This window comes from Gorilla gorilla, chromosome 2, assembly GCF_029281585.2.
Source record: "Gorilla gorilla gorilla isolate KB3781 chromosome 2, NHGRI_mGorGor1-v2.1_pri, whole genome shotgun sequence".
NCBI classification, from domain to species: Eukaryota; Metazoa; Chordata; class Mammalia; order Primates; family Hominidae; genus Gorilla; species Gorilla gorilla.
The window spans coordinates 208,205,440-208,229,159 of record NC_086017.1 but is presented as its reverse complement, the minus strand read 5'-3'; the positions used below and the strand labels follow the sequence as shown (position 1 = coordinate 208,229,159).

The 23,720-nt window shown below is 50.6% G+C and overlaps 1 protein-coding gene and 1 pseudogene across 1 annotated transcript; both read right to left on the bottom strand.

Moving 5' to 3' along the window:
* Positions 1-1,008: 1,008 nt before the first annotated feature.
* NRROS (negative regulator of reactive oxygen species) lies at positions 1,009-23,429 on the bottom strand. The gene is made up of 3 exons (XM_004038256.5): positions 23,039-23,429; positions 8,348-8,468; positions 1,009-3,262 (listed from the first exon to the last, which is right to left on the bottom strand). The coding sequence occupies exons 2-3, from the start codon at positions 8,453-8,455 to the stop codon at positions 1,292-1,294; spliced, it is 2,079 nt and encodes a 692-aa protein (XP_004038304.1). The 5' UTR covers positions 8,456-8,468; positions 23,039-23,429; the 3' UTR covers positions 1,009-1,291.
* Positions 21,762-22,863, bottom strand: LOC109026140 (uncharacterized; annotated as a pseudogene).
* Positions 23,430-23,720: the final 291 nt, after the last annotated feature.

Here is a 23,720-nt window from a genome sequence, read left to right as displayed (position 1 = left end):
ATTAAAAACTTTGAGGACAGTGTAAATTCTAAACTACCAAAGGACGGGGGCTGTGTCCTTGTTATCTTTTCTCTCAGAGAGGAGCACAGACATTGTTCACATTGTTCGTTAGTCATTGAACAGAGGGAGAAGGGAAGCTAAGAATCTAGTGAATACAGATACCAAACATCTGCTAAGCAGTTGTAAGCAATTTTTTGCGAAGAGTTAGGAGGGTTCACAAGTGAGCAGAATTCATTCCTTTCCGCATTCCTCTTTACTTCCCTTCAGAACGAGGACTGCCTCTGGCAGTCGGCTTACTGACTGGATAAACTCGGGGCCAGTTATTATTCTCTTAGTTTCTCCATGGAAGAGTCATGTCTGTCTGCCAGAGACTCCGGGTATGAAGCCAGGGCACCTGGAGAGGGCCCAGCTAGAGGTCCATTATTTTATTTATTTGTTTATTTTTTGAGATGGGGTCTTGCTCCATTGCCCAGGCTGGGGTGCAGTGGTGTGATCACGGTTCACTGCAACCTCCGCCTCCTGGGTTCATGCAATTCTCCTGTCTCAGCCTCCTACGTAGCTGGGATTACAGGCGCCCGCCACCACACCCAACTAATTTTTGTATTTTTAGTAGAGATGGGGTTTCACCATGTTCGCCAAGCTGGTCTCGAACTCCTGACCTCAGGTGACCCGCCTCAGCCTCCCAAAGTGCTAGGATCACAGGACCGTTCTGACGGCAGAGGCCAGTCACGCAGCAGGTGAGAGGCCTCATCTTATGATCGTATGTCAGACCCTCCAGCTGTGCTTTGAAATGCTTTGTTGTCGTCGTCCTGCTATGAAATCCTCGTCCCTGGTGAGTCCCCAGGGCACTGACTCACCATCTCTAGCACCTGCTCTTGGAGTTCTTTTTCCAGTAGGTTGCATTGAATTGCTACCCTCGGCTCCACGGATGTCACCAAGGGGAGGACACTACAAAATAATCCAAGGGAAACCACGAAGGAACAATTAAAAAAAAAAACACAAGCTGCATTTAATTTAAAAAATATTTATGAGACACGTTGCCTTTTATTTCTAAAAAAGTCACTCAATAAATATTTTACCAAGATAATGAGGATGAATTATAATGATGGAAAAAGAACTTGGGCGGTGGTGGGGGCGGGGCGGGGGGTGGGCGATGAGGAATGGAAACATGTTAAATTTTCATTGAAACTTCAATTCGTCAGACTTGGCCTCTGCATCACATCTTGAAAGCCGGCAGAGAAAGCGTCCTGTTGTGTGCGGACCGAATTCCGAGTCTTGGCACACAGCCAGGTCAGTAAACGGAGGACCAGTGGCAGCGGCTCTTGATGACCTGAAGCAGAGGCTTCTTAAAAGTGAGGACGATGACAGTGCAGGCCACCAGCAGGGTGAGGCAGCTGGGGAGGATGAGCACGAGGTAGAGCAGGCCCAGGTCCAGCCGCTCCCACTTGCAGTCCCGAGGCACGCCTCCGGGCAGCTCCGTCACGCGGATGATCTTGGAGGAGAGGTTGCAGGTGACCATGGCCCAGTCGGCCACCGTCTGCCCATGCCGCAGGGCCTCCCAGCCGTCCACCCCACAGCAGTCATACGGATTCTGACTGAGGTAGATGGTCCGCAGACCTCTCGAGAGCTGCTGAGACACAGCCTTCTGGGGAAGGGCTGTGAGCGAGTTTCTACGGAGATCCAGGGTCTCCAGGGCCAGGCTGCCCCCAAACCTTGGGAAGGTGGTCAAGCAATTCCCCGACAGATCTAAGTCCCTGAGATTCCCAAACCCAGAGAAGTCCAACGCCATAAAGCTGGAGTGGAGGCCCATGTTCCTGAGAGACAGGACCTGTAACGTGGGGGCAACATCCTGGAGTGGGGCGAGGCTCCCATTCAGAACCCCCCAGTTGCTTGAGAGGTCTAAGTAGGTCAGGGAGGTCCCTCGGAATGGGCAGTCTGGCAATGCCCCCAGCCCACAGCCCTCCAGAGACAGGCTCCTTAAAGATGCCATATTCCTGAAATCCACACAGCTAGGGGGGCCCACCCGGTCCGAGGCGGCCGGCAGGGGACAAAGTGAGATCTGATTGTGGCTCATGTCAAGTGCAGTGATGTTCCTAGCATTGGCGAAGAGGCCAGGGGGGACGCCCAGGAGCTGGTTGGAGCTCAGGTTGAACGAGCGCAGGCTGCCCAGGCAGCTGGCCAGCCCCGGAGCCAGGTGCAGCTCCGACAGCTGGTTGTGGCTCAGGTCCAGCTCGGTGAGCGCTCCGGGGGGCTCGTGCTCCCGAATGTGCAGCGTCATCAGGCAATTCCGGTTGAGGTTCAGGTGCGAGAGGGAAGGCATTTTCCTCAGGAAGCCGTCTGGCAGGTACTGGAACTGGTTCTGGCTCATGTCCAGGAAGCGGAGATCTGCGAGGTCGCTGGAGGAAAACTCTTCCCAGAGGCTGACGGTGGTGATGTTGGTCACGTTGCCGTCCACGAGGAGGAACTGGGCCACCATCTCCCTCGGCGACGAGGTGTTGTACAGGTCCCGGTAGAAGCCCATGTTGTTGTCGCGCAGCAGGAGGGTACGCAGCTTGCTGCGCTGGGGCAGCAGCGGGAAAAACAGCAGCTGGTTGTGAGACAGGTCCAGCGTCTCCAGCTCGAAGGCAGCCTCCCCCCCGGCCGCGAGGAACCACTCCAGGACGTTGTAGCTGACGTTGAGGACCCGCAGCTGCGTGAGCCCGAAGTCCACGATGCAGGGGAGGTTGTTGAAGGCCAGGCTGAGGTGTCTCAGCTCAGTCAGGCCGTCGAAAGCGCCGCCCTCGATCTCGAAGATGTAGTTCCTCTGCAGATCCAGCTCCCGGAGGCGCTCCAGGCCCTCGAAGACGGAGTCGTCCAGCCGCATGATGGTGTTCCCCGCCAGGGACACGGACCGCAGCGAGGAGAGGTTCCGGAGCATGAGGGCTGCCATGTCCTCCGTCAGGGAGTTTCCTGACAAGTCCAGCCTCCGCAGCCCCGGCAGGGCGTGGAGTGCGGCTGCCGTCTCTTTGTAGTTCTCTGAGAGGCAGTTGTCCCCCAGGACCAGGCTGCGCAGGTGGCCTTGCTCCTGGAAGGCGCCGCGGCTGATGCGTTCCAGGTGGCAGCTGTGCAGGCTGAGGCTCTCCAGGAGAGGGTAAGGCTGGAGGGAGTGATTCCACAGGGTCCTGAGAGGGTTGGCGTCCAGGATGAGCATCCGGGCGTGGGGCGGGAGGCTGCTGGGCACCGAAGCAAGGCTCTGCCCTCGGCAGTCAGCGGCTCCACCCACCTGCGGCCAAAACCACACTGGTCAGCAGGGAGGGGGCCCAGAGGCAAGCATTTGTGCATAGAAACTTAGTTCGCTTATCAGACTCTCCCTGCAACCGCCGGGGATGGCTCTAGAGATGTTCATTTTAAAAATAGGATAGACAAGGCCAGGCACGGTGGCTCATGCCTGTAATCCTAGCACTTTGGGAGGCCGAGGCAGGTGGATCACCTGAGGTCAGGAGTTGGAAACCAGCCTGGCCAACATGGTGAGATCCTGTCTCTACAGGAACTACAAAAAACTAGCCGGGTGTGGTGGTGGACACCTGTAATCCCAGCTACTCCGGAGGCTGAGGCAGAGAATTGCTTGAACCCAGGAGGCAGAGATTGCAGTGAGCCGAGACTGCACCACTGCACCACTGCACCCCAGCCTGGGCGACAGAGCAAGACTCCATCTCAAAAAAAAAAAAGGACTTGAGAGCTTTCACCATCCTGAATTGTACAGGGAAGTAAAGTGGGTCTGGAGGGGAGAAGTGAAGAGCCAGTGGCTATGCTGGGACTGGAGCCCAGGGCTCTGAATGCCCAGTTCAGTGCTTTTCCTAAACAGGGTTCTACTCTGATCATGCAGAATAAGGAGGCGGAAGGGACGAGGGCACCCTGGTCACACTGCAGAAAGCACACGTGCAGGATACTTTAATTCAGCCCCATGTTTTGCAAAATTGGCAAAAACAACCATCAGCCATAGGATGTTATTTAGGTGTCTAGGACAAAAACGGTTTTTTTGTTTTTTTGTTTTTTTGAGATGAAGTCTTACCCTGTCACCCAGGCTGGAGTGCAATGGTGTGATCTCAGCTCACTGCAATCTCTGCCTCCTGGGTTCGAGCAATTCTCCTGTTTCAGCCTCCCAAGTAGCTGGGATTACAGGCACATGCCACCATGCCCAGCTAACTTTTTTTGTATTTTTACTAGAGACGGGGTTTCACCATGTTGACCAGGTTGGTCTCGAACTCCTGACTTCAGGTGATCTGCCTGCCTCAGCCTCCCAAAAGTGCTGGGATTACAGGCGTGAGCCACTGTGCCCGGCCAGAAAGAAGTTTTAAGTGATAAGACAGAGGAGCAATGGCATTTGTTTGCACAAGTTCATCAGTAATACAAGGGCAGTGGTTGCCTACAATTGTGGGTTCAGTCCCAGAGGGTAAGTGCAGCACGGCAACAGAGGAGGAAAATCCCAAGAGAGAGGTTAGAAGAAGCACAGGTTTGGAGGACAGACTCAAGTCTGAATCTTGGCTCTACCACCACTAGCAGTGGAATTTCTTGGACCCTCGGGTTCTTTATCTGATAATTAAAATAAAACCTTCCAATAATTAAACATTGATACTGTATTGACATATGGAAACCTCAACTCTTCTGTCACCTCCGCCTCTCTCTCAGAGAAACACCAGTCACCTTCTGTTCCATGTCTTTCTGGATCTTTCCTAAGATATTACCTACCTTTGTCTAAAAAAACAAAAATAAGACCATACTGTGCAAACTGTTCAGTAACCTATTTTTCTCCCCCTGTCAATAAAGTATGATGGACTTATTGCCTTGGCAGTACAAATAAATGTGATCATAATCTTTTTAGGAAGCATATGCATTCATCTCATGAATAGCACAGTGGCTGAGAGCAAGAGTTCCAGGGCCAATGCTTCGTGGCTCTGCTTTTGATCAAATGGGTGACCTTTGGATGGTTACGGAACCGAAAGAGACCTCCATTACCCTGCCTGTAAAACCGAATTTATACTCGTCATTTTCGCATAGCGTTTTTTTTCAGGATCAAGTGTGACTGTTGACGTGAAACACATTTACTGTGCTTAATAAATGTTAGCTATAATTATTAGGATGATCTAATTAATCATCTCCTATTGTTGAGCATTTGGGTTTCTCTAATTTCCAGATGAACGTTAGAAAGGATTTGCCAAGTTCTTTCCACATCCCCCTTCCCTCTTTGGTATTTTGATTGGGATTGCATTATAATTACAAAGTACTCTGGAAGAGAACTTTTATCTTTTTTTTTTGAGACAGAGTCTCACTCTTGTCGTCCAGGCTGGAGTGCAATGGCACCATCTCCGCTTGCTGCAACCTCTGCCTGCCGGGTTCAAGCGATTCTGCTGCCTTAGCCTCCCAAGTAGCTGGGATTACAGACGCACACCACCACACCGGGCTAATTTTGTATTTTTAGTAGAGGCAGAGTTTTGCCATGTTGGCCACCCTGACCTCAGGTGATCCACCTGCCTTGGACTCCCCAAGTGCTGGGATTACAGGTGTGAGCCACTGCGCCCGGCCAGGTGTGTGTCTTTAGGTGAGTGGGTGTTGCGCTCCTCCCTGAGTGTGGACTCACTGGAGAATGTTGTGGTCAGGGGCTTTCTTCACGCTATGGGGTGCTGTTCCACCACAGCTGCTGCAGTCGTGGGTCACACCTCTGCAATTCCCTGTGGCCCCACCGAAGTGATGTAGAAGGACCATATGGCCATCCCAGAAAAGCTTACCATGTCTACTTTCTTTTTCTTTTTCTTTTTTTTTTTTTTTTTGATACGGAGTCTTGCTCTGTCGCCCAGGCTGGAGTGCAGTGGCGCGATCTCAGCTCACTGCAACCTTGGCCTCCCTGGTTCAAGCGATTCGCCTGCTTCAGCCTCCTGAGTAGCTGAGATCACAGGTGCCTGTCACCATGCCTGGCTAATTTTTGTATTTTTAGTAGAGACAGGCTTTCACCATGTTGGTCAGGCTGGTCTCAAACTCCTGACCTCAGGTGATCTGCCTGCTTTGGCCTCCGAAAGTGCTGAGATTATAGGTGTGAGCCACCGCACCTGGCCAACGTCCACTTTCTAATAAGGTCAAATGGATAATGTGATGAGGGCCAGTGGAGGGCACCCAGACTCTCCAATTCTCAGTCCTCAACTCGGAAGAGCCGCAGGAAACCCACTCTTTGGGCTTCCTGGCAGCCAATTCTCTACTCCTGCCCACTGGGCCAGAAAGTGTCAAGCAGAGGGTCTTGCCTGAACTCTGAAAGGCTGTTCATTTATCTCTCCTCTTCCTGTGCCTGGTAACCCCTGAATAACTACTGTGTAGTTAATCCTTTATTGCCTCTGTAAGAGAACGCTGGAGGTCAAACATAGCAGAGATTAATAATAATATGAGTGATAACGGATAAAACGCATAGCACTGACTACCTACCAGGCACTGTCCTGAGTGCTTTACATGTATTAACCCATTTAATCATCAGCCAACACAGCATGATGTTATTGGTAGATATTATTATTACGTATATATTCTACAGATGGAGAAACTATGACCTAGAGTGGCCCCAATGTCACCAGCTAAGGGTGGGGCTGGGTTTAAACCAGGCCAGTCTAGCTTGTAACCTCTATGTCATATTGGAATAGACTCTAGCACAGTGGTTATAGGTTCCTACTAAAAGAGGTTAAAAACCATGACAGCTATGCTTTAAGAATACATACTTGAATGTAAGTGTTAGCCCTGACATCCAATTTGTCTCAAGAAATGTTTATTAAATATGTGTTTCATTTTTTTTTCTTTTTTGAGATGGAGTATCACTCTGTCACCCAGGCTGGAGTACAGTGGCACGATGTCAGCTCACTGCAACCTCTGCCTCCCAGGTTCAAGCAATCTTCCTCAGCCTCCCGAGTAGCTGGGACTACAAGCATGTGCCACCATGCCTGGGTAATTTTTGTATTTTTAGTAGAGACGGGTTTTTACTATGTTGGCCAGGCTGGTCTCGACCTCTTGACCTTGTGATCTGCCCGCCTCGGCCTCCCAAAGTGCTGGGATGACAGGCGTGAGCCATGCACCTGGCCTAAATATGTGTTTCTTGAGCAGACTTTTGATATCATTGTTATATAGATGAAGGGGAAAATTACTGGAAATTTCTCAGTTTGGACCCAAGTCTATTTTCACATCTAGGCTGAAAGCCCTAGAGAAGGCTTGGGTATCCACGCTCTGGGTCTTCTTAGCCTGAGCGTAGTCCGGGCTGCCGCTCTGCAGTGTGGCATGGCAGCAAGCCCTCCCCGCAGCTCTGTAAGCCTTAGCGGTCAACTCGTCCACAAACTCCGAGGCAGGCTTCTCCAGCTCTCAAGCACCTCACCCGGAGATTCTCATACCATCGGTGCAGCTCAGTCATCCAGTTTTTTGTTTTGTTTTGTTTTTTTCTTTTTTTGAGAGAGTCTCACTCTGTCGCCCAGGATGGAGTGCAGGGGTGTGATCTCGGCTCACTGCAACCTCCGTCTCCCGGGTTCAAGCGATTCTCCTCCTTCAGCTTCTCAAGTAGCTGGAATTACAGGCATGCACCACCACGCCCAGCTAATTTTTGTATTTTTAGTAGAGACGGGGTTTCACCATGTTGGCCAGGCTAGTCTCTAACTCCTGACCTCAGGTGATCGGCCGGACTTGGCCTCCCTAGGTGCTGGGATGACAGGCATGAGCCACCACGCCTGGCTTTTTTTTTTTTTTTTTTTTTTTTTTTTTTAAAGACAAGGTCTGGCCCCATCACCTGGGTTGGAGTGCAGGGGCATGATCTCAGCTCACTGCAACCTCCACTTCCCGGGCTCAAGCCATCCTCACATCTCAGCCTCCCAAGTAGCTGGGACTATAGGTGTGTGCCACCACACCTGACTGATTCTTGTATTTTGTAGAGATGTGGTTTCACCATGTTGCCCAGGCTAGTCTCCAACTCCCAGGCTCAAGTGATCTGCCTGCCTCGGCCTCCTAAAGTGCTGGGATCACAGGCCTGAGCCACCGCACCCGGCCTGAATCATCCAGATTTTTAACAAGTTGTTCTTGTTCCGGGAGGATGCCCTAGGCTGGTCTCGGATGCCTCCTATCCTCAGCAGGCGTGAGAAGGGCGGGGCAGGGACTGCCTGGCTCTTCCCAGGAAGCATCTTAAAATCCTGTGGTTAAAGAGCAGCTGCACATGGCCCTGTGCTAGGCAGGCACAGAGTGATGCAGCCTCCTTCATTCTCTGCCCTTCCTGATGGACAATCCGTCAGCTTTCCGAATGGACCAAGCCTTGTCAGGACAGGAGCAGCCGACAGATCAGGGTTCAAGGGAAACTCACCAACTTGCAGCCCCCTTGGGAAGCTGCTGTGGCTGTTCCGCTTCTGTTCCTCCAGTCCACCGTCAGGAAGTGAAAACCCAGGCAGAGCCAAAGAGGCAGCAACTCCATCTCAAGGGCAGCCCTGTGGACAGAGAGCAGGGAAGAGGTAAGTCAGAGAAGGACATCCCAGAGGGCTGTTTGTATTATCGGGAGAAGGAGCCAGTTCCAATTCTATGTGGTCTTGGAGCTCTGTGGAGCTCCATAGAGGTGCAGCCCACAGGATACTCAGATACCTCCATTTAGCCAAGACTTCCGGCCTTTCACTGAAACTGTTGACAAGAACTCAATTTCATTTTGCCTCTACCACTTGATGGATGGGTGGCTGAACACTAAACTTCAGTGAGTCCAGCACAGAAGGGAGAAGCAAAAAGCTTGAGTAACCAGGCCTCCAGTCACCTGGAGTTTCCCATATTTTGTAATTCTGCTGAAGTTTTCCTGCCTCCAGCTCCAATCGGTCTGATGCATCCCCTGAGCTCAGTAAGTACTTGCTGAGTGAATGAATGAACAATTGGAGAGTGGACTGAGACGGAAACACGGATGGGGGCCTCTGTCCCACAGAGTTACTCCTCCACTGCTGACGTGGGGCTGTTACAAAAGCGTTGATCTCTTTGGTTCACTCATTTGACTATGACCCTTTGAAAAAAGAGGTTTGATATTTTGCTTGGACAGGGGGAAAAACGGAGGGAAAATGAAGAAGCAATCTTTGCGTAGAATAAAGGTGGTTAACAAAACGTGGTTGCCAGCCGCTTGCCTGGCCAGTGCACAGAGAACAGCAGTAATGAGAAGGCTTGAAGGTATACACGCACCAGCAGAGATTCAGAACTAAGAGGAGCCATAAGGAATGCAATATACTCATCACATTTGCCAGGTGAACAAAGGCCCAGAGATACTACTCGAGGCTGTGGATGAACTTAGTGGCAGGGCTAAGAGCAGCCCCGCCTCGCTCCCCGAGCTCCCATGAGTGAGCAGGGCAGTTTCTCCCAGCAGTGAGGCTGCACTCACTGCTGCCCTGCTGGGGACCTGACGCCCAGTGCATGCCCCGAGCTCTGCATTCTGCAGACCCAGAGGCAAGAGCTGGCCCCAGCATTCCATCTGCCCCCTTCCTTGACACCTACCGGAGGCCCAGTGTCTGCCCTCCCATCTTCTCCTGGGCCAGCGGCACCAGCTCAGCCCACCTGCTAGCTCCAACCACTCAGGGGCCGCCTCTTTCCTTTCTTCAAATGCATTTAGGGATCTTGAAAGCTCATTTTACCTTCTTGATCAGATTTGAATGCTCACCAGTGCAAACAGACTAATTGAAGAGCTCAATGAAACCGGGTAAGCCAGCTTTCACTTCAGGCCAGGCCAACTCCCCTTACTACAGAGAGAACCTCCAATGCAGAATTTACCAGAACTTGCCAGACACTGGGAATCCCCTTCCAGACCCACTTCTGCCTCTGCACCCACACGGGAGTCATTGCCTTGTGGCCGGCACAGGGAAGAGAGGGCAGAAGCAGAGGTGTGCGGGTTCCTGACCTCAGGATCCCCCCAGCACCCTTCCCTGCCCCCACGCCCCTGAAACCTGGGATCACCACCACTGCCCACCATGAAATAAGGCTGCATAGTTGCAGATTTAGTAAATTACAAGGCATCATTTCAATGCTAGATACATCCTTATACTAACAAATTGTTTATCTGACATTCAAACTTCACTGGGCATCCTGAATTTTACTGAGGGGAGATGGGAAGGTAAGAACCCTCCCTTCCTCCCTGGCCGCCTCTTGTCGGGTGTGGGGTGGTACCTGCTGCTGTGACTCCAGTGTTTCTAGGAGAGCCAGCCCTGTGTATTGAAGAACTGCATCTAGACGTGTAAGGGGCAAGAGTGCAGGTCCCTCAGCGAAAAGGCAACCTTCAGACTGGAAGGCAAGCTAGGCCTTGTGTCACACTCAGGAGGGGCATTTTAATTTATGGGTCATCAAGAATTTTGCAAGTTTAAAACAGATCCTCTCCTTCCTCCTAAACTCAGCCAACCAGCCCAGAAAAAAACTCTTGTGGCCCTGGCAGGAAGCGGCAGGATATCATGGGAAGATAATGGAATTTGGAACCAAGCAGACCAGAGTTTGAATTCTGCCTCTGTTATTTGTTATTTGTCCTTCAGGAATTCAGACAAAGTCTCCAAGACTCGGAGAATCCGTCTACAAAATGGGAGTAATAATAACTATTCCAGAGTTGCATGAGAATAAACCAGTCTCATGAATGTGAAAGGGCTTCGTGGCTGTAAAGGTAGCGAGTAACACAATTATTAATTATTACTTGTGAGTTCCAAACACCAGTGAGTTGACTGAGTGCTGGTTATTCCTGTGTAATCTCCAAGGTAGTTCAACAGCTACCCAAAGTCTAAAATAAAGGCCTGAGTAATGTGGCTGGAAGGATGAATTATACCAACTAGATGTGTAAAACGTATGCAAGAAGGTTCAATTAAAAACTCTACATTCATAAATTGCAGAGCAAGGCTAGCCCTGGGCACAGATGACTATGCTGGCTGACAGCAGTTTGTCCCCAGAGCTGCGCCTTCCCCTTCCCTGCCCTCCTCAGTGTGGCAGGGCTCTGACTTCTGAAGGTCCTGAATCTCAAACTGTGCTGTCACCTGGCCTCAAACTGCTGTCACCTGTCACAAACTCTGCTGGTTTAGTCAATGGAAGACACTCCTCCTGGGAGGTCAGACAGTAGAGGGCAGAAAGAATCCAGCATACTTCTCTCCCTTCCTCTCTGCCTTGGACAGAGACATCCTAGAGTTTCTTCCACTGACCCCTAGGCTCTGGTGACACCACCTCCTCCTCTTTGTTTTTGTTCGTTTTGTTTTGTTTTTTGAGACGGAGTTTTGCTCTTGTTGCCCAGGTTGGAGTACAATGTTGTGATCTCGCCTCACTGCAACCTCCGCCTCCCGGGTTCAACAATTCTCCTGCTTCAGCCTCCCAAGTAGCTGGGATTATAGGCGCCCGCCACCACGCCTGGCTAATTTTTGTATTTTTAGTAGAGATGAGGTTTCACCATGTTGGCCAGGCTGGTCTCGAACTCATGACCTCAGGTGATCTGCCCGCCTTGACCTCCCAAAGTGATGGGATTACAGGCGTGAGTCATGGTGCCTGGCCCACCTTCTCTTCTTGTCCTCACCCTACCTAGGTGAGGATAAGAAGCTTCCTGAAGCTGCTCGTCGCTGTGTTGACTGTTTATTTGCTTTCTCAGCCTTTTCCACCATGTGTTGCCACTTTCTTGCATTAAATATCCTCTGTCTTAAATAATCTGGGCAGTTTCCGTTTCCTGGTTGGACCCTGACTAATACAATCATGTGAGAATGGCCAAGACCCAGTGCTAAATCAAAAGTATGTAATGACTGTAAGAAATAAAAGGCTTTCAAAATAGTGACCATTGAGGTTGAGAAACACTCTTCGTAGAGTGTGTAGCTGCAGAGAGCTTCCTCAGAGCCATGGCACTGCAAAGAGTCCAAGATAAACAATCCTCTTGCCATATCTCTCTGCAAAATCCCGTGACTCATCCCCTGCATGCACAGGACTGCTTCCTCTCCTCCCACATCCTCAGGGCTGAGGACCACGCCACAGCACCTGCAGCTGTAAGAGGGCATCTAAGCCAGAGTGTGCCCAGCATGCAGGAACACGTGGAAAGCCCAGCCGCTTCCCGAGGGGCTGCCAGCTGGTGAGTGTTCCTGGGACCCTGAGCTGCCTGTTGCTCCTGTCTGGACAAGGTTTGGCCCATTTGGAACACTGCTGCATTCTAACTAGTTATCATGGAATGCTGTGAGTCTACTCCATAGCCAACTTTGTCTGTGAAGATGTGGTGTTGCTTTTTAGGCAGAGAAGACAACGTGGTTTTCTGCCTCCAGACCTGGTCATAGTAAGAAAGTGGTAAAAAGATTCATTCATAAAAACAACATGACTGGAGGTTGTATTCTGCAACAAGAGAATGCTGACAGTGAGGAATAAGAACGTACAGCCGCTGCAAAGAGTCTCCTTTGTTTTAGAAATTATGTTTGTTGCGAACAGGTGCGGTGGCTTACGCCTGTAATCCCAGCACTTTGGGAGGCCAAGGAGTGGGGGCGTCACTGGGTCTCAGGAGTTCGAGACCAGCCTGAGCAAGGTGGCAAAACCCTGCCTCTCTAAAAAAAATACAAAAATGGCCGGGCGCGGTGGCTCACTCCTGTAATCCCAGCACTTTGGAAGGCCGAGGCAGGTGGATCACCTGAGGTCAGGAGTTTGAGACCAGCCTGGCCAACCTGGTGAAACCCTGTCTCTACTAAAAATACAAAAATTAGCTGGGCGTGGTGGCGGATGCCTGTAATCCCAGCTACTCAGGAGGCTGAGGCGGGAGAATCGAACCTGGGAGGCGGAGGTTGCAGTGAGCGGAGATCTCGCTATTGCACTCCAACCTGGGCAGCAGAGTGAGACTCTGTCTCTAAAAAAAGAAATGCTACAGAGTAGCTCAGATCTGAATTTTGCTATTGTTTTGTTTTTAGAAAAGGATGCTGGATTTCTACTATTCAGGTGCACGCTGGATATCTGAATTGTTATCCCGGCCAGAGTGACGGCCTCTCCTTGTTGGAGCTGCTCGGACACCTTACCGTCCCCACCCCCACCTCCCCTGACTGCTACTACGGGAGCAGCTGCTGCCAGAGCTGGGACCGGACCCTCTCTGCTAAAGGGGCTCTGAGCAAGTGCCATACGTATGTTACCACGTAGTTAAGAATTTTCTCCTCAAAGTAACCAGAGAAGCTGAAAAAGCTTTACGGAAAGAGGTCTCCTGGAGAAAGTGGGCAGCTCTCGGGGCACTCTGTGCTAGAAACAAATATTTTGGCCAGGCGCAGTGGCTCATGCCTGTAATCCCAGCACTTTGGGAGGCCGAGGCGGGTGATCACGAGGTCAGGAGATCGAGACCATCCTGGCTAACACGGTGAAACCCCGTCTCTACTAAAAATACAAAAAATTAGCCGGCGCGGTGGCAGGCGCCTGTGGTCCCAGCTACTCGGGAGGCTGAGGCAGGAGAATGGCGTGAACCCGGGAGGCGGAGCTTGCAGTGAGCCGAGATCGCACCACTGCACTCCAGCCTGGGCGACAGAGCGAGACTCCATCTCAAAAAAAAAAAAAAGAAACAAATATTTCTCCCTGGGTCTGGGGGAGGGCTCTCCAGAGGCAGAGTGCACACAGGTGCAGCGTGTAAATGTGTGACAGCGACACTCATGGACACACAAGGGCACACGGTGCCGGATGGAGGCCTCCATGAGAAAGGGAGTCTGTCTTGGACTGCAAGAAAAAGAGCAATTGCACCTGGGATCTGGGAGAATGGGAAGGGCAGCTGGTCACAGACCACCGAGAACAGATGATACAGAACAAAACCAACCCCCAGTCTGTGACCACTTCCAACAGTCCCTTCTCCAGGAAGCACTGGGAAGCCTCAAGCAAGCAGCTCTGGTCCCTCTGATTCTTAGCAAAACATTAGGATGACCTCAACTTTCACCAAATGTCCAAACTCAACACCCCCGTGGTGAGAGCTCCTGCCATTCTGAGCCTCTGAGTGTGATGCCTTAGGAAACAGGGTACTGTCCTGGTGGAACGCCTGCCAGAAACACTTGCCCTGAATCCAGTCATGAGGAAAGCCTCTGACAGATCCGGGCTGTAAGACGTCCTGCAAGGTAACTGGCCTGGACTTCTCAAGAGTCAGTCTTGAAAATCAAAGAAAGGCTGGAGTGGGGCTGGGGGTGTCTGTTCTAGATTACAAGTGACTAAGAAGCATTTAACCAAGTGCAGTGAATGAACCTTGAGTGGATGTTGGAATTTTTTTTTTTTTTTTTTTTTGAGATGGAGTTTCACTCTTGTTGCCCAGGCTGGAGTGCAATGGCATAATCTCGGCTCATTGCAACCTCCGCCTCCCGGGTTCAAGTGATTCTCCTGCCTCAGCCTCCTGAGTAGCTGGGATTACAGGCATGCACCAGCATGCCTGGCTAATTTTGTATTTTTAGTAGAGATGGGGTTTTTCCATTTTGGTCAGGCTGGTCTCGAACTCCCGACCTCAGGTGATCCACCCAACTCAGCCTCCCAAAGTGCTGGGATTACAGTCGTGAGCCACTGAGCTCGGCCGGATGTTGGATTTTAAAGAATCTCTAACAGAAAAGTATGAGACAATTGGGGAAATTTAAATAGGCACTAAGTGATGAGTTTTCAGATGCGCAGATGATATGAGGTCTGCAGGTCGGATAACAAGCCTGTGGTTATGTAAGACATCGCCTCTATTGTTAGGAAATGCATGCTGAAGCACTTACAGGGAACTTTCATGATGTCCGTAATTTATGTAACCTACCTTCAAATGGCTCAATAGAGACAGTAAAGCAAAATATTACTACTCGGTAAATTTAGTATTGTACTTTCTTGTAAACTTTTCTGTAAGTTTTAAAGTACTCACATTTAAAAATGAGGAAAATGAAATAAGTGTTCCTGAAAAGAGATGTTAAATTATGGTAATCTTTGTCCCCATATTTCCAGGAATCATTAACATACCTTTTTCAAACACTCTTCTCAGAAAGGTGCTTAGGAAACATTTGTTATGTTAAAAATGGAAATACAGGCTGGGCACAGTGGCTCACACCTGCAATCCCAGCACTTTGGGAGTCCGAGGTGGGTGGATCACCTGAGATCAGGGGTTCAAGACCAGCCTGGCCAACATAGAGAAACCCTGTCTCTACTAAAAATACAAAAATTAGCCAGGTGGCTGGGCGCGGTGGCTCACGCTTGTAATCCCAGCACTTTGGGAGGCCAAGGCCAGCAGATCACCTGAGGTCAGGAATTTGAGACCAGCCTGACCAACATGGTGAAATCCCATCTCTACTAAAAATACAAAAATTAGCCGAGCATAGTGGCAGGCACCTGTAATTCCAGCTACTCGGGAGGCTGAGCCAAGAGAATCATTTGAACCTGGGAGGCAGAGGTTGCAGTGAGCCGAGATCATGCCATTGCACTCCAGCCTGGGCAACGAAGTGGGACTCTGTCTCAAAAAATAAACAAAAAGCAAAGAACCGATTGTGATCTTTGGTAAATTAATACATTCCTATATTTTGAAAAAGTAAATATTCAAATGGTGGATGCATTAACAAGAACTTGAAATTGAGGATTAGAACAACAAACATTCAGAATTGTGATGTGTGAATTCAGAGCTTGTGATTTGCTTCTCTAGCTTTCTCTTAATAATGAATTTGTTAAAATACAGACAATACAATTGTTTTGACTTCTCCCCCTCTAAGAACTGTCTCACACCCTGCAGGTAGAACAGAAAATTGGCACACTTTTTCTGAAGAACAATTTAGCCAATTTATCAAAGACCTTGAAAGTCTGGATTCTTTTTGATTCAATGATTCAATTTCTAGGAATTTATCCTAAGGAAATACAATGTACATAAAAATATTTTAAAAGAAATATTCATTGTAACATTAGTAAGAATAATAAAAAAGTGGAAACCATCAAAAGTCCAATAATGGAAGCACTGGCTAAATAAGTTATGATAAAACTACATGATAGGAATGACGTGGTGTGATAAAAAATGCTTTGGTAGCAATCTATTGATTGACGCAGAAAGATGTTCATAATAAAATAATATCAAGGAAAGGAAAGTGTAAAGCAGAATGTGTAGTATAATCCCCAAGTTTGCTAAAAGAACATGCAGGCCAGAGAGGTGAAAAGAGAGACACACGGCGGCTCGGCGAAGGCAGTGCCATGGTTCCCAGCACTGGTTAAACTCAGATCTCCGGTTCCCACCCCGGCCTCGCACTCCTGGTCAGCCTGGGCTGTACCGGGGCTCGTGGCGAGAGACTCTCTGGGAATGGATGAGGCTCTGCCTCCATGGGGGGGGATTTAGAGTCCCCAGCAACCCTTCTTCCCTTGGGCCCTTCCCACAGCGACTCCAGACAGCCAGTGTGAGGAGCCCGCTTTGAGCACCTCCCTGCTCAGCCCTCACTTCCTTAGGGCCACGAATAAGCCAACTGGCTTCCCTACGTGGTCAGCGTTGGCCTGGTAGAGCCAGCAGAGGTCAGTTCACCTCGTCCTGTTCCATGCCCACAGGCTGCATCTGGCCACAGGTCTTAATAAATGCAAACCTGCTCCCACTGGGAGGTGACACCTCGCCCTTGCATGCTGGTGGTGGCTGGTGGTGGGTCCTCGGTGTCACCTTTCTATAGGAGAGGCCCACATAATCTCTGCTGATAGGCGCTCAACTGCATAACGCATTAGCATCTGATTTCCCTTCAGTATCACAAGTTTGTTCCCTCTGGTCACTTCTGAGGGAGTGGCTACCTGCCACCGCCCTTCTTGATAAGAAGGAGCAGGTGGGACTTGTGTAGAGGAAGGGACCCTGGGCTGGGGAAGGAGACCTGGGCCCAAGCCTGGCTCCTTCACTCTGGTGGTGGCCATGGAGGACAGCACTTGCCTTGATGGCCTCACAGGGTTGTGTCGAGACTGAATGGGACAGTGTGTGTGAAAAGGCTTTGTCGATGTAAGGGAATGTTCGGACTTCAAGTTCAGTGGGCGGGGGACCCCACCAAGCCCTCCAAGGCCTGCAGGAGGACACGCCCCCACTGGAGGGGGACAGACGCTTTCTATAGTGAGACAAAGAGGTGTATTAATCAAAGGGAAAGCAGAGTTCCTCTGTGCAAACAGCAAGCTGGTGTTGAGGGAAATACAGTGAAGGAGAAGGAGTTTTCGTCCCTTCTCCCACCCCTGGGAGCTGCAGCGTGTGGACCCTGGGATGTCCAGGGGAGAAGCGAGCACCCAGGGTCCACAGTAGACTGTGGGCAGGGATTTTTTATGGGTGATGACAGCGGCTTAGTGGCCCCAGTGGGAAAACAATGAAAATATATCCCCCCACCCCGACTACTTGGTTTCCTTGAGAAAGTGTACAATTGAAGAATGAAAGCATATGGATTCCTGACAAGAGGCCGATTCAAAGGTGAATTCAGTGGTGTTCGAGGTCTGCATAATCGCTCCCAGATTCTGTCCGGGCTCTTCACTGTGACAGCTCACGCTTACTGAGTGCTCACCTTGGAACATGGGCTATACCGGGTACTTTACATATAATTCCCACAAAAATCCTAGCAGGTAAATGTTGTCATCTCCATTTCACACTTGGTCAATTGAGGCTCACCTAGGTTTAGGTTGTACAGCTAGAGAATGTTAGAGCCACAATTCAAACCCAGGTCTGTGACTTCTGCATCAACTCAACCTCAATACCACAAGCCCCAGCCACCCTGGGATGCCTGCGATCCTTGACTAAATCATGCATGCCCACACGCTCTGTCCTCTGTGGGAAAGGCTCTTTTGCTGGTCTTGTTCACCTGCAAAGCTCTTATTCATCCTGCCAGGCTCAGTGCTGGTATCACCTCCTCATCACAAACTAAAAGTTCAGTGGAGCAATAACCCGGTAATTCATATGACAGTGTATTATAGGTAGTTACAGTTCCTATGGAAGTTTTCTAAATTATTTGATTTTTATGATCATGACAAGGAATGTGGACAGTTACTAGGTACTGTTAGTCATTTAACTTTTCCCCAACAACATACATCTATCCATCTATCTATCCTTCTGTCCATCTTTCTTTCTCCTTTTTTTTAGAGGTCTTGCTATGTTGCCCAGGCTGGAGTGCAGTAGTTATTCACAGATGGGATTGTAGCACACTACAGCCTCAAGCTCCCAGCCTCAAGTAGTCCTCCCGCCTAGGGCTACCGAGTAGCTGGGGCTACAGGCACACAGCACCACTCATGCCACCTTTCTTTCTTTCTTTTTTTTTTTTTTGACAGAGTCTCACTCTGTCACCAGACTGGAGTGCAATGGTGCAATCTCTGCTTGCTGCGATCTCTGCTTGCTGAGATCTCTGCCTCCGGGGTTCAAGAGATTCTCCTGCCTCAGCCTCCCAGGTAGCTGGGATCACAGGCACCAGATCACCACAGATCACCATCACACCCGGGTAATTTTTGTATTTTTAATAGAGATGGGGTTTCACCATGTTGGCCAGACTGGTCTCAAACTCCCGCCCTGGCCTCCCAAAGTGCTGGGATTACAGGTGTGAGCCACTGCACCCAGCCTGATCGTGCATTTCAAAGTACATTGCAGTCATTGATATACTTTCCTTTAAATATTTCAGAATGCATATCAAGTGATTTAACTTTTTTTTTTTTTTGAGACGGGGTCTCACTCTGTTACCCAGGCTAGAGTGCAGTGGCGTGACCTTGGCTCACTGCAACCTCCGCCTCCAGGGTACAAGCGATTCTCCTGCCTCAGCCTCCCAAGTAGCTGTGCCATGCGGTGCCTGATATTCTGAACAGCACCCCTGAGTGTATCATGGGACCATGGCCTTCTGTGGAGACAAAGCAAGACGGGGGCTGTCAGAGGCCTTCAAAATGGCTCTAACCTTCTCTAGCCAGAGAGCCTAGAAGAAAACTGGGGATTTGGAAGGAGATGAGAAGCTGAATGGAAGCATCAGTTTAAGGACCTGAGGAAGGGGCCAATAACCTAGAACAAGAGAACGGCCATTGGGGGAGGCCCATGAGGAGGTCTCAGGGTGTCAGGCTGGCTGGTGACAGGGAGACCGCTAACTTGCTGAAGTTGAAGGAGGTGATCCAGGGCCAGGCAGGGAAAGCCCTGCTCCCCACTGAGCCTGCAGGGCCGAGGGAAAGGGCTCAGCCTTGGTGCCTGAGGACCACAGAGGGGAGACACTGCAAGGGCAGAAGAGACCTCAGGGATCAGGGCTGGAGCAGGAGAGGAGTGAATGACAGTAGGGAGGATCAGCAGGAGTCCATGTCCAGTTGACATCTGAAATGGAGTGACATGAGCTTAGGAGAACACGATGTGTACCCATGGGTGGGCCCCTGCCAGGCACTGTGGGTGTGGGGTTGCCTCAGACACTTAGGTCCTGCTTGAGAACAGACAGGTGAAAAGACGGAGCGTTATGTGCTCTCTCCTGGGAGAAATCCCCTCCCGGTCCTTCTCTTTCTTGGAGGTGGCAGCAGAAAGTTGCTTGGTCCACATGGTGCAGCACCTGCCTTAGGCAACCTTTTGGGTTGGGGCTGGAGGAGGGGAGTCCCTGTGACCTCACCAGGCTTTGTGGCCGCATTGAGCCTATCCAGTACCAGCCTGCTCCTCGCGCCCACCTCGTGGGTGAGGACCATGACAAGGTTCCACTTCCTCCTTTCTTCACTCTGTTCACTCTGAAATCCCTCAGGCATTAAAGTGAGAAAAGACACATTGGCTTGGGCTCAGCACCTGACTCCGTTCGCTCTGGAAATTGGTTGGTTTCGCCTACTCACATTCATTTCTCCTTCTGGTAACAACCCCTCAATTCCCCTTTGAGAAAATCACCCCCTTTCTTTCCTTTTTTTCTTTAGAAAATGTTTAATTGTAGTAAAATACACAAAACATGAAAGCGATTATCTTTTTTTTTTTTTTGAGACAGTTTTGCTCTTGTGGCTCAGGCTGGAGTGCAATGGCACAATCATCTCGGCTCACTGCAACCTCCGCCTCCAAGGTTCAAGCGACTCTCCTGCTTCAGCCTCCTGAGTAGCTGGGATTACAGTTGTGCACCACCACACCCAGCTAATTTTTGTATTTTTAGTAGTGACGGGGTTTCACCATTTTGGCCAGGCTGGTCTCAAACTCCTGACCTCCTGATCCACCCGCCTCGGCCTCCCAAAGTGCTGGGATTACAGGGATGAGCCACCGCGCCCGGCCGAAAGTGACCATCTTAACCATTTTTAGGTGTACAATTCAGTAGTGTTAAGTACCCTTACGCGGCTGTGCAACCAACCCCCTTCCTTTCTTCAAAAGTCTGTGTGTTCGGGTCTGATCCCAGCTCCTGGTTCCAGGGTGGGGCCTATGAGTAAGGCTGGGCCCCTGAGAGCACTCCATTTTCCTAACACAGGCTCATCATAAAAGCCAAGCCCATGAGAATCAATCCATGGGCAGTTGCTAGAACTCATGGAAAGGAGACTTGCTCTTTCTGTTTCAGATGCCAAACCGGTAGGAATATAGTTGGAGCTGCAGGCAGCCATCTTTGCCACCAGCTCCGGGACTTGCCTGGTAAAGAGGCCCACAGAGAGGAAGGCAAAGCTGAGGAAAGGAGACAGATGGATTCCTGGCAATGCCGTTTGAGCATCTGGACTCAGCCATGCCTGAAACTATTGCCCATACACTTTTCAGTTATTTGAAACAATAAATCCTTTTTTTTTTTTTTTTGCCGAAGCATATTTACGTTGGTTTTTTGTCATTTGCTACCAAACCAATCTATCTAAGAATCTGATTCTTGAACTCGGGTTTATTGTTGCACGTGAGGCTTATAAGATCCAAGCACTGATGTCCTTTTTCCTTCACATCTCTGAGCTTTCAGAAATCATCACCTAACCTAGCCCTGAGCCCCATCACAGAATGACCACATGACATTTGCTTCATGATGAAGTTGAGAAAAATGGTTTGGGAGGAAAGTGAGTATAATAAAGAAGTTCCACCAAAGGCAAAAACATGACAAATGTTTGTCACTGATGTGCGATGACACATCAACAAGCATCAGTGAGCACAGACATCTATAAGTGTGTCATACACACAGCATGTCCTAAGAAAGACAGTGTTTTCAGTCGTGGTTGAAAGTCCACCCTCTCCTGACTTCTGAGGCTCTAAAATGGATCTGCGCCTGATGTGAGGAACAGTCATTGTCCATACGAGTCTGGTGCACACTGTGCAGTGTGGACGCACCCCACAGCCAGAATGCAGGTTGTCATCAGTACTAGCGTCTCTCTTCCAAAAGAGTCAAGACTGGAGACAGACAGGTCAATGTACTCTTAATGCACACCCCAGAACAAAGATACTAGGCATCTGCTCTCTGTTTTGGAGTCTACCAGGTATGTCTCATCATCAAAGAGCAGGAACTCTTAGATGATGAGTTTAAAAACTATGAGAGATTAAGTTTATATGTGTTTTCATGAAGTTCCCATGAGGGCACTCATTACATGAAAGCTGGGTGTGGTGACTCACGCCCACACTCCCAGCACTTTGGGAGGCCAAGGCAGGAGGATTGCTTGAGCCCAGGAGTTTGAGACCAGCCTGGGCAACACAGCAAGATCCTGTCTCTACAAAAAAATTGTAAAAATTAGCTGGCATGGTGGTGTGCACCTGCTGTCCTGGCTACTCAGGTGACTGAAGCAGGAGGATTATTTGAGCCCAAGAGTTTGCGGCTGCAGTGATCTGTGATCGTGCCACAGAACTCCAGTCTGGGCAACAGAGCAAGAGACTGTCTCTAAAAATAAATAAATAAACATATATATTTTTAAAAAGTGCCTTCTTTGTGAAGCTGAGTTTGTTTTGTTTTGTTTTTTAACCTAAAGGCAGGAGTTAAGGTTTTTTCCTGGGCCCATGATTCTACAATCTTCTTTAGGGACTCTCGGGCATACACATACAAACCTAAGCGGTGTGTGAGGAGAATAAATACGTATTGTAAATGCAAAGCCCAGCAAACCCTCAGCATCCACAGGAACAGTCCGTGTGTCACAGCCGGCAGGTGAGGAGCACACAGGAAAGCATGGAGGGCCACAGACGCTGAATGTTTCTAGCACCCAGACTCCTAACAGGCTGTGCCCATCATGAAGAAGCCTCCGGTGGGGTCCCCTCAGCCCCTCCGGAAGCACAGCAGCCCCGACCAGCCCTGTCCGGAGGCTCCATTCCTAGGACCCCGATCCGGCCTCCTCCAGTCCCAGCCACCAATTGGCACGTGTTCACCTTCTCTCAGAGGCAGCACAAAGCCACACCGGTGGCTCCTTACTTCTTTCCGTCTAGATCCTGGGTACGTGGGGAAGTACGCTGACCCCTTCAGAAGCCGACCCACATGCAGAGGCCACGAGGGCTACGGAAGAGCATCAGAGTCTTCGTCGCCCTCCTGTTAGTCTCCCTCTGATAAGCCATGGATCTAAGTCTAGGCTAAGATCCAAGTCACAGAGCCCCAGTGAATCTCCCAAGGACAAACGTTCTGTGGGAGAAGGGGCTTTGCACATTTTCACAGCTGTATCCCCAGGGCCCCGGACAGGCCTGGCACGTGGACGGCATCTGTGAATAGGTGTTGCTGTTAACCAGTCTTAGCGTCTTCATCTATGAAATAGTGGTTCTCAATCCACGTTGTGGGACAGGAAAGGAGAGCCCAGTGCTCAGCATGCTGAGTGTGCACAGAGCGGTCTCATCACATCCAGTCGCCCAGCCCAGGGAGGGAGCATCTCTGTTCCCATTTTGCAGATGAGAAAACTGAGGCTCAGAAACCTTAACTGCTCACACGCTCCCTGCAGAGCCAGGACTCAAACCCACGTCTGAGTCTGAAGCCCTCGTGGCTTCCACTACGTCGCACCACCTTTCTCAGCTCTAAGTGCTCCTGGAGGGAGGCATTTCCACCTCCACCCAGAGCTGCAGCCCCCCACGCCCAGCACAAAAGCGGCGGCGCTTGGACGCAGCAAGCCACAGCTTCCTCGTCAGCCCTGAGCTGCGGGCCGCGGACGCTGACCTCCTACCACCCAACCTCGCTCGAGCTCGCCCACCTGGAGAAGGGCCCCGGCTGTCCCCCGGGGACGCCCCCACGCGGGAAATACTCACGGCTCCCGCAGGCGCAGGCGGCTGCGCGGGGCGCATCCTCTCCGGGGGCTCCGGCCTCCTCGAGAGCAGCCGAACGCGGGGCTGGGCTACCTCCCTGCTGTGGGGCATCAGATTATTTTAGCACCAGCGGAAGGAACAGACGGAAACTGAAGTCACATGGAGAGCGGGCTGCTCAGCGACTCAGCACAGGCTCACTCAGATCGGGCCTCTTAGAGGGAACTGCGGCGCGGGGCGCGGGGGTGGGGCGGGCCGGGGAGCTGGCCCCGGAACACCTGCCGGCCTAGGAGCCGAGCAGCGGGGATATTTAAACGCTCTTCCAGCAATGCGAACGAGGCTCCCCCGGCTTTCTTGCGTTGGTGCCTCTGCAGGGCCGGGGGTGGCCAGCTAGGGGCCCCTTGCCCATGAGGTCTGCTGACCCAGAAACTTTGCTACAAGGTTCCAGCCAAGGACCACGCTGAGGCCGACTTTGGGAACGGCAGCACCGTGGTAAAGAGGGACAGCCTGTCGTCTGGAAGGGTCAGCCGCTCGGCTAGTCTGTCTTCTTATCCACTCAGCTGGTCCTTGTGGATAATCTCCTTTACGGACCCTGAGTTAGAAAGAAGGGGAATTGCTTTGTCGAGGACTGTCAGAGAGTGCCAAGAGCTTCTTGATCTTAGCCTGCGTGGATGGGTTTTTTTGTACC